The sequence below is a fragment of the Sus scrofa genome, chromosome 6 (assembly GCF_000003025.6).
Source record: "Sus scrofa isolate TJ Tabasco breed Duroc chromosome 6, Sscrofa11.1, whole genome shotgun sequence".
In the NCBI taxonomy this organism is placed as follows: Eukaryota; Metazoa; Chordata; class Mammalia; order Artiodactyla; family Suidae; genus Sus; species Sus scrofa.
The window spans coordinates 137,566,673-137,577,448 of NC_010448.4; the positions used below are offsets into that span (position 1 = coordinate 137,566,673).

Below are 10,776 nucleotides of genomic sequence, written 5' to 3' on the forward strand. Positions count from 1 at the left end.
AAATCAGTATTTTCATAAAACTAAGCTATACAGAACTTGTTGATAATATAACATGTAAAAATCAACTATAGTAAAATACACAAGATTAAAATTTATAAGTAATGACATAGTATATATGATCAGGCCTAAGAATTACTCACTAAATTTCAGTCCTGCCAGCAGCAGCAGCAGCAGCAGCAAGCCATTCTAATCCTTCTCTTGAATGCCCTTGTCTAAGAATTACCACTAAAGCCATAGTCAAAGGGTACAGTTTCCCCACAAGGACAGCTAGGACTCTGAGTACTAAAGACAACAAGGCCAGAATGACCAACTCATAGAATTAAGAACTCCAGCCTTCACTGCAGAACTTTGTACTCCTTTTTAAAGAAAACTGTGTTCCACTAACTAACCTAAACTAGCAGTACTGTTTCATTAACAACAGCCCAGTAAGGTAATTAATTTTTTTACGTAGCTTACCCCCAGAGTATTTGCTTCAATAGCAGTCTGAACCCCTGTACATCCATAAGCCAGTTCTTCAGTAATTAAACAGCTATCAATAATTCCAAGTCCAAGACCTCCTACAGTATCAAAATGTTTTAAGAGCCCATTATAATACATAGCACATCTTGACGGAAAAAGGTGAAGTATTTAAATTACTTAGCTATAACCTAATTGATTTTAAAAACAAAATTGCAAATACACCATCTATAACACAAGTAGCTATAAGTTTTATGGCTAATACAGTAACAAAAGTATACTTCTTTGGAGTTCCCGTTGTGGCACAGCGGAAATAAATCTGACTAGGAACCATGAGGTTGTGGGTTTGATCCCTGTCCTTGCTCAGTTGGTTAAGGATCCAGCATTGCTGTGGCTGTGGCATAGGCCAAGAGCTATAGCTCTGATTAGATCCCTAGCCTGGGAACCTCCATATGCTGCGGGTGCAGCCCTAAAACAAACAAAGTATCCTTCTCTAAAATGTTTTAAAATTTTCAATAAATTCTCTTACTATTTATAATCTGGACCTGTCTTTCTGTTTCAACTTGATTTTGTAAAAACTTGTTTCAACTCTGCTAAAACTCTGACCCTTTGAGGAAAGGAGTGAAAGGCAAAAGTCTCAATAAAATGTAAAAATGAAGGCAAAATTAAAATGCAACAAATCAACCAATTCTACAGAGCAGTTACCAAGGATTAAGATCAAGTTAATACTGGAACCAGCTATAAAGAAGGAAAAATGCTTCAATGTGATGAGCACAAGGCTTTTAAAAGCTGGCAAATACAGAAGTTGGAACAGGGACACAAAGGTAGAAAGCCATTCCATGGCAACAAATATTTGAAAGAATGACTAAACAGAATTTTTCAAAATTTTTCTCATTCATATGCATCCTAGGATTAAAAATGTAAATAAAGATTACCAAAACTTTCCGGAATGTGTGTATTCATTAAACCAAGTTCCCAGGCTCTTTTAAGTAGTGGGACAGGGTACTGAAAGAAAAAAATAATAATAAACTTTAAAAAGTTATATTTAAAAATCATAAAAAATGTACAAGGCTTTTCCACCCTTAAAATACATACACCTACCTCGCCAGTTCTATCATATTCTGCAGCAACTGGGATTATTTCCTCCCTGGCAAATTTACGAGCAGTAGCTTGAAATTCTTTCTGCTGTTCAGTAAGCTCTAAGGGAAAGTTATTATTTACAAAACATTAAAATAGGACAATGAGTTAAGGAAATGAAATCAGTGTATAGAAATTTTTATTTGTAATGGAGACTTTAACCTTGATAACCAGAAAGTCAGACTACAATGCACTTTCAGACGAATCAAGATTTCACTGTACTATATGAATAAATCTATGTCAATGCTAACACCAAACTGGCAGGTAACATTTCCAGTTTTACAAATGAGTAATATATATATAAATTATTTAAAAAATTGTTATTTATTACTAGCTCCAAAGCAGACTCATTAAATATTTACTAACAATGAAATGAAACCAATATGTATCACATGCCCTAAACTCAAGAATCAATGTAATCAGGGAAATAAGACATGACCAGTGACCAGAAAGCAATGAAACTTATTCCAAAATATCATATAAGAATATTAATACCATAATTTCAATTTTACTCCTTTAACCTCAGATAATTTATATTTATAAATTAGCACAAAGCAACTGGCAAAAGTGGTATGAAGGCTTCTCAAATTAATGAAGTGAATAGGGTGGATGGACCGAGAATAAAAGCCAATTACTACTGCATTTTTTCAAATCCATGCTTTTATAGTTTCATTGTGGTGGCATCCAACATCAAAGGATAGGTAAAAGGTAGAAGAAATATATAGGGCATTGCAGGCAAGAAAAATGAGAGCAAAGGCAGAAAGGCAAGAATGAGCAAGAAAGATAAAGACAGAGTAATTAGGGATTTGTGAAATAAAATGTAAAAGACATTAGAAATTTGGTGTTCACCCGAACAGCCTAAGATCAAATCTCTCATTTTATAAACAAGCAAAAGCCAGACTGAGGAAATAATAGCCCCATAGTCTTACAATGAATTATCAGTAAAAGTATAGCGATTCAGTATAGTTTTTTACACATCACAATTTAACTTCTATTTTTTTTTTTTTTTTGCCTTTTCTAGGGCTGCTCCCAGGCACATGGAGATTCCCAGGCTAGGGGTCTAATCGGAGCTGTATCCGATGGTCTACACCACAGCCATAGCAACACCAGATCCAAGCTACGTCTGCAACCTACACCACAGCTCATGGCAACGCCGGATCCTTAACCCACTGAGCAAGGCCAGGGATCGAACCCACAACCTCCAGGTTCCAAGTCAGATTCGAAAACCACTGCGCCACGATGGGAACTCCACAACTTTACTTCTAAACATGACTTTACTTTGAAAATTGGGGCCAGTTCATATCAAGATTATGGGTGGGTAAAGGGTAGGGAAGTTAGGGATCTATTACGTATTATCTGAGAACCTACTTTGATCCAGTCACTATGTGCTAGGACTCAATTTAATCTTGAAATAAATCTTGTACTGTAGCTATTAAGCCCTTTTTATAGTTAAAGAACCAGATACAAGTGGTCATAGCTGTTATCCCTATTCCTTTGAGTTCCACAACCTCTCTTGTAAACATATCTATCTCAACTTCTGTCACTCAGATTTCTCCCACTAGTCTCTTACTGTTGAGCATGAATTTGTATGCAACAAACTGAAACTAAATAGCCATCATACTAAAGCCATGCAAAACATCTCAATGAGGAAATAAGATCTAGTGTCCAAACTGCTCTTCTCACTTTGCTTAAAAATTTTCACTTAATCCTGTTTTTTTTTGTTTGTTTGTTTTTAAACTTTATAGGGATCCTAACAGGGAATATTCCCCAGTGGCTCAGTGTTTAAGGATCTGGTGTTGTCACTAGGGTCACTGTTGTGGTGCGGGTTTGATTCCTGGCCCAGGAACTTCCGCATGCCACTGGTACAGCCAAAAACAGAAAACAAATAAATAAAAAAAAAAGACACTGACAATCTTAAAATATAAAATAAAAGCAGGAGTTCCCGTCGTGGCGCAGTGGTTAATGAATCCAACTAGGAACCATGAGGTTGCGGGTTCGGTCCCTGCCCTTGCTCAGTGGGTTAATGATCCGGTGTTGCCATGAGCTGTGGTGTAGGTTGCAGACGCGGCTCGGATCCCACGTTGCTGTGGCTCTGGCGTAGGCCGGTGGCTACAGCTCCAATTCGACCCCTAGCCTGGGAACCTCCATATGCCGCGGGAGCGGCCCAAGAAATAGCAACAACAACAACAGACAAAAAAAAAGACAAAAGACAAAAAAATAAAAAAATAAAAGCAAAAAAAGACTTTTGAGTTTGTTATTTCTATCTAGGTATGAGTTAATTATCTGGCTGCCTTTTAACTATTTTCTGAGACCAAGTGAACAGAGAAAAATTTTTTTTCCTCCTGCCCTCCCATCCCATCTCTTGCTATGCCTATGGCACATGGAAGTTCTTATCTTGGGCCAGGGATTAAACCCAAGCCACAGCAGCAACCTGAGCCAGAGCAGTGACAACACCGGATCCTTAACCCACTGAGTCACAAGGGAATTACATAAATTAACTAGAGGAAAGGTAATAATTTTGAAGCAAGAAGCACTTTAGGAGGCAAAGGATGCTTAAGAAAGGAGTTACTTCTTTTCTTTCTTTCTTTCTTTTTTTTTTTTTTTTTTTTTTTGCCTGGGGTCTTTATATTAGAGAGAAAAGAGGAAGGAAAATCTTATTCTTTTTTCCTTTTGACATCACATGGCTCCTTGAGCCCAAAACTGAGAACGACATATACTAACACCAAACTGCAGTTCAGATATACTACGGCCAAAACAGGCTTTGGGTTATTAGCAAGCACTTAGCATTGTGGATCTAATAAACGTTTAAGAAATATTTGTTGCATTCATTTCTAAGTTGAAAACTATGCTTTTATAATTGTGAATTCGTTATTTATTTGGGGCTAGCTACCTAAGAAAAATGGCAAGAATATATATGTATGCTACTAATATGGATTTATGTATAGGGTATTACGCTGAAGAAAACATGATCAGGAAGAAGGATGTGACTAACTGAACAATCTGTAGCTGGTGATTGGATCTGTTCATTGACAGACATTACCAAGTTTGTTTACAAACATATACCAGACACATATAAAAAGCTGCACACATACACACACATATATAGTGTATACATATATATATATATGCATATGAAACATAAGTTCAAAGTCAAAGGACAGGAAAAACATACCAAAACTAAATCCTGATCCTGGTTCACACTGTGGGACAGCTTTTGTATGTTGTGATCTCCAGCCAAAATGAGAAAGACTTCTCAGTACCTGTAAAGAATTTTATTGCAATAAATTTGATAAATTAAACAACAATCAAGTGAGAAAATACTGATAATTATAAATAGAGCAACTTGAACCACATTCATGAACATAGTTTAAGTCATGACTTAAATGCTTTCAATCATAATTTTATTTCTGTATTAAGCTAATTATCAGATATTTAAACGGATAAAGGAAAAAAAAATTTAAACCCAATGCAAATAAAACTAATTAGTAGTATTTGCACTACCAAAATGGAGTGTTTTTAAGAGAAGTAACACTCAGGGGTACTAGTAGACTTAGGACCACTATTCAAGAAATCTCCCCAACAAGCTCTAGAACACTTGTGATTGGGAAGCTGGGATAGGGAGCAACAACAGGCTGTTATTATACTATGTTCTAGAGTTGCCTAGTCCATCAACTTTTTTTGTTCTTGTTTTGTTTCTCTTGGGGCTGTATCTACAGTATATGGAAGTTGCCTGGCTAGGGACTGAATCTGAGCTGAAGCTGTGACCTACACCACAGCTGCAGCAATACTGGATCCTTAATCCACTGTACTGGGTTGGGGTCTGAACCAGTGCCTCCACAGAGAGAAGCCAGATCATTAACCCACTGCACTACATTAACCATTAACGTTGATACCGTCCCTGTGAGCCTCCCAGGCGTGCCTCTAGGAATTTTCTCCTTGGAGGATCCCATTTTCTAAGATATCTCACTTTAACAAAATAAATAAGACAAAACCAAGTTCTATATGTTCTGCTGTTCTCTGGAAGTATTCTCAAAATATTCTAAGCCAGGAGTCAGCACACTATGGTACCAACCAGTTTTATAAATAAAATTTTACTGGAACACAGCCATACCATCTTGTCTATTTCTGCTTTCATAGCAGAGTTGTGAAACCATATGGTCCACAAAGTCAAAAACAGTTACTGTCCCTTTACAAAAAGTTTGTCAACTCTACTATAAACCATTAATATACTACTTGTCTTACTATCTGAAATATACTTATATTTCTTCAAAAACATAAAAATATGGTATCATTGCTTTGCAAGCCATTTTTATACCCTTAACAGTTCAAGGTACACAAAAAGTAACCACTTACATTTATTAAAGTTATCAAACTGGAAACCATACTGGAACTTTTGAGTAATTGTTTAAGAACAGCCAAAATTACACAATTTACACTTCAAGTATTTTTGATGAAACTATTTCTAGGCAATTCTAGTAAGCTAGACATTGAAAGAAAAGAGAAACTCAACAATATACTAAAAGACCAAGGACTGAACTTGCTTATGTTTTTCAAAATCTGTGAAAAGAAACCATCCACTTTGACAGCTGTCTATCTGGCAACTTCAGCTTGTAAAGAGAATCACCTACATTTAATGTGACAATAATAGGAGTTCCCGTTGTGGTGCAGTGGTTAACAAATCCAACTAGGAACCATGAGGTTACGGGTTTGTTCCCTGCCCTTGCTCAGTGGGTTAACAATCCGGCGTTGCCGAGAGCTGTGGTGTGGGTTGCAGAGGCGGCTCTAATTCCTTGTTGCTGTGGCTCTGTTGTAGGCTGGTGGCTACAGCTCTGATTAGACCCCTAGCCTTTGAAATCTCCATGTGCCACGGGAGCGGCCCTAGAAAAGACAAAAAGACAAAATAAATAAATAAATAAAATAAAGGGACAACATAGGAGTTCCTGTTGCGGCACAGTGGAAACAAATCTAGGAACCATGAGGGTTTGATCCTTGGCCTCACTCAGTGGGTGAAAGGAATCAGGATTATTGCTCTGACATTTATATTAAGAGCTCATGCTATCAACCACTTTGCTGTATCAATCCTTCAATTTAGTATCCTAATTGGTTATTAGATTCTATAAAGAAAAAAAAAAATCCCAGGAAAAAGACCAAAAACTTGACTCTTCTAAATGTATGTTTAGATAGCACTGCATGAAAATTCTAAATTCACCAATACAGGTAAAATGGTGAGCTGAAAGACTTTAAATAAGGGATTATTACTGTATTTAAAATAATTTACAAAAAATTTCTATATGGTTTTTTTAGGAAAACATGTTACACTGAGTACAAAGGTTGCTAAAGCCAAGGGCAATTCCCAGAGACCTGCAATTAACTTCTTTTCAAACCTGGAAAATGGGGCCAATATTGGGTAATTAATGAGATGATCAGGGTTTTTTTTTTTTTTTTTTTTTTTTTGGCTTTTTAGGGCTGCACCCGAAGCATATGGAGGTTCCCAGGCTAGGGGTCTGATTGGAGATACACCTGCCGGCCTACACCACAGCCACAGCAATGCCAGATCCAAGCCAAGACTGCGACCTACACCACAGCTCATGGCAACGCCGGATCGTTAACCCACTGAGCAAGGCCAGGGATAAAACCAAAACCTCGTGGATTTGTTTCTGCTGAGCCACGACAGGGACTCCTAAAATCATTTTTTAAATCCCCCAATTTCTGCCTGGAGTTCTCATTGTGGCTCTGTGGTAACAAAGCTGACTAGAATCCATGAGGACTAAGGTATGATCTCTGGCCTCATTCAGTGGGTTAAAGGATCCTACCTGGTGTAGGGTGCAGATATGGCTCAGATCCCTAGCTGCTGTGGCTGTGGCATAGGCCTGCAGCTACAGTTCCAACTTCTCCTAGCCTAGGAACTCTCATATGCCTTGGGTGTGGCCCTAAAAAAAAAAAAAAAAAAAAAAATTCCCCCAATTTCTGCTGTCAGAGCCCATTAACGTATACAGCAATGACAAATACTGGACAACAGGCATTAGAATTATTCTAAACTCTAAAACTGCTACTATTTTGGTCGAGGACATAACTTTCTTAATTAAAATGAAGTTTAAGTGGCAGTCTTATGTGACTATATCAATAATATTTAAGACAGCAAAATATACCTAGTAACTCAAACAATTTAAAGTCTGTGAGGGAGTTCCCATTGTAGCTCAGTGGTAATGAACCCCACCAGTATCCATGAGCAAAGGACAAGAGCTCAAACCCTGGCCTTTGCTCAGTGGGTTATTGATCTGACGATTCTGTGAGCTGTAGTGAAGACACAGCTGGGATCCAGTGTTGCAGCTCTAATTCAACCCCAGCCTAGGAACTTCCATATGCCTCCGGGTAAATGAAGCCAACCCCCCCCCCCCCAAAAAAAAACAGGAGACAACACTAGGATATACAAAAAGCTTTAAGAAAAATTCTGCTGTAGGATTTTCTTTTAAAAAAAATTGTTTTTTGGCTGCTCCTGCTGCACAAAGAGGGCCAGGCATCAACCTTCCCCTCAGTAGTGACAACACTGAATCCTTAACTCACTAGGCTACCAGGGAACTCCATCCCCCCTTTTTGTAAAGGCACACAATGTGGAAGCGTTCCTCTCCTTCTTACAAAACCAAGTGTTATTAACCATATTAAATATCCTGAAGGGCAGCTGCTCCATTTTCCTTTTCCCCGTGACTTGGCAGACACCCAAGATTCAAGTTCATCTGAGTTGTGCACTTTCCAGTATACATCAATTGCAGAATGAAATTTATGACTTCCGTCCTAGGCTGGAGATAGCCGGTAGAGAATTTTCTCCGAGATACTACTCTAGTTCGGCAAAAACTGGGTGTAATTCTGTAATTCCCCGCCCAATTCGGAGATAGATGTACTTCGGTGTAGGATGGGAAATCTTTGGAAGGATCTCAGCCCAGAGAAAGAAAAAGGATATTCTGAAAAGTGGACGCCGCCTACATAGAGAGCAGGTGCCGAGGGGATAGAGTTAAGAGCGAAAACCCCAGAAGTATTCAGTCCCACAATGAGAGGAAGGGTGGGCGCGAAAGCCAGGCGAGGGCCTGTAATCCCAGCCGCTGCCCGGGATTGGGTAAGGAGAGCCAAGGCGCCCCGGAAGCAGAATCTCCCCCCACCCCGACCGCACCTATTTTCGGTCCAGGTCCCCCTCACCAAACATCGCAACCTCCATTCCCCACCCCGCCGAGCCCTGCCCTTCCTCTCACCCTGCAGCTTCGCCTAAACATCGCTGCCATGCCGCCAACCGGTCCGGTGACTCAATCTCTAAACCACCCTCTGGGTCAAGACCGCTTAAATTTGGTCGCATGACTCACCGGGCCCCGCCCACCCGCACCGAGCTCTGGGGCGGGAGGGGGCGGGGCCTGCGAAGAGAGTCTTTGAAAGGGACGTGGAAGACGGAACCCGCTGAGTGTGCGGGATTTAGCTGAACGCTCACTCTTGGCCTCGCCTACGCCGTGCGCGCCATCTTGGGAAGGGGTCTGGCGCGCTTCTGGGGCCTGACTCTTCCGCAGAGGTGGTTCCTGAAGAGGCCCCGCTTCCCACTAGGCCTTTGAGTTCAGACTACCCGCCCTCTTGGGGAGAAGCGGAGGCTGCCAGCGGTGCGGAGATGGAACCGCGAGGGGGAGGAAGCGGCGGAGGCGAGGATTAAGAGGGGGCCGGTAGGCTGGCGAAGAATCTGGGTCAAAGGGCAGTGACCAGGATCCTGGCGCAAAGACAGCCCCCGGGCTTTCGAACTTGACTTTTTTTTACTCTCTGACCCACCCAGATCGCTTCTGCTTTAAGGAGCCAAAAGTTCACATTGCTGGACTCAAGGCGAAGACTGTTCTGTGCTTAAAATTTAAACAGTGGGAATCTGAATCACTTAAGTAAATTTGATTTTACAAATAGCCCTAGGGCTGTCTATTACTGTTTACGTGTGTGGGTGTGGAGAAAGGTTTTGGAAACAAGGGTGTAAGATGAAGCCTTATCTAAAAGCTCCTAGCTTAGCGAGTTGGAAATAAATGCTTGAAGAATTCTATTTAAAGTCGCTCTCCCAGTTAGAGATAACTGTGATGTTACAAAGCCAGGGGATTTGTAAAGGTGATGTTACAAAGCCAGGGGATTTGTAAAGGTGTCCAGGCTTGGATGTCTGTTTGTGAAAACTAATGGAAGCCAAGTGTAAATGAAGAGTATTAACGTTTTCCAGAATTCCCAGAACTTTTTATTTTTATTGCTTCCATCCTAATTTAGGCTCTCATCCCTCCCCCCTAAATCTTGTTACTAACAACTCTTGACTAGTAAAGACTGTCTCAAAATAAATCTAAGACAGGTGTTCACTTTCTATATGCTGTTATTGTACCCCTCTACCAGAACCTTACACTTTGTCTTCCGGAAATATATGATGTATTTATTTGGACCGGGACAAGGCAGACTGTTAAATGCTAAATTAAAAGTACCGGAGAGGAGCTCCCTTTGTGGCACAGCGGAAATGAATCTGACTGGTATCCATGAGGATGTATATTCAATCCCAGGCCTCGCTCCGTGGGTGGGAGATCCTGCTGTGCTGTGAGTTGTAGTGTGGGTCAAAGACCAAGCTCGGATCCCACGTGACTGTGGCATAGCCTGGCAGTTGTAGTGCTGATTTGACCCCTAGCCTGGGACCTTCCTTATGCTGCCTAGGTGCAATCCTTGAAAAAAAAAAAAAAAACGTACCAGAAAAACTTGGAAAAGGGATAAGTCAGTTTGTCCTGGACTCTACAAGAAAAGCCCTCAAAGAGGTAGGTAAAGCATAAAATGGACTGTTTGAAATGGATTGGATTTGGCTATGCATGTCTTCTTTTTTTCCAGTTTCTTATTCTGAACGTTTTAAGCACAGAAAAAATGAACAGAAACTACAAAGTCACACATATGCCCATCACTAAACTGAACTTGTTTATGTTTTTCAAAATCTGTGAAAAGAAACCATCCACTTTGACAGCTGTCTATCTGGCAACTTCAGCTTGTAAAGAGAATCACCTACATTTAATGTGACAATAATAGGAGTTCCCGTCGTGGTGCAGTGGTTGACGAATCCGAGTAGGAACCATGAGGTTGCGGGTTCGATCCCTGCCCTTGCTCAGTGGGTTAACGATCCGGCGTTGCCGTCAGCTGTGGTATAGGTTGCAG

The 10,776-nt window shown here is 40.3% G+C and overlaps 1 protein-coding gene across 1 annotated transcript in view; it reads right to left on the reverse strand.

Annotated features, from left to right (window-relative positions):
• ACADM (acyl-CoA dehydrogenase, C-4 to C-12 straight chain) overlaps positions 1-8,872 on the reverse strand; it is a 34,064-nt gene extending 25,192 nt beyond the window's left edge. Inside the window, 5 exon segments of the mRNA NM_214039.1 lie at positions 457-557; positions 1,392-1,461; positions 1,558-1,655; positions 4,766-4,853; positions 8,838-8,872. Of these exon segments, the coding sequence (NP_999204.1) occupies positions 457-557; positions 1,392-1,461; positions 1,558-1,655; positions 4,766-4,853; positions 8,838-8,867 (387 nt within the window). The 5' untranslated portion in view covers positions 8,868-8,872.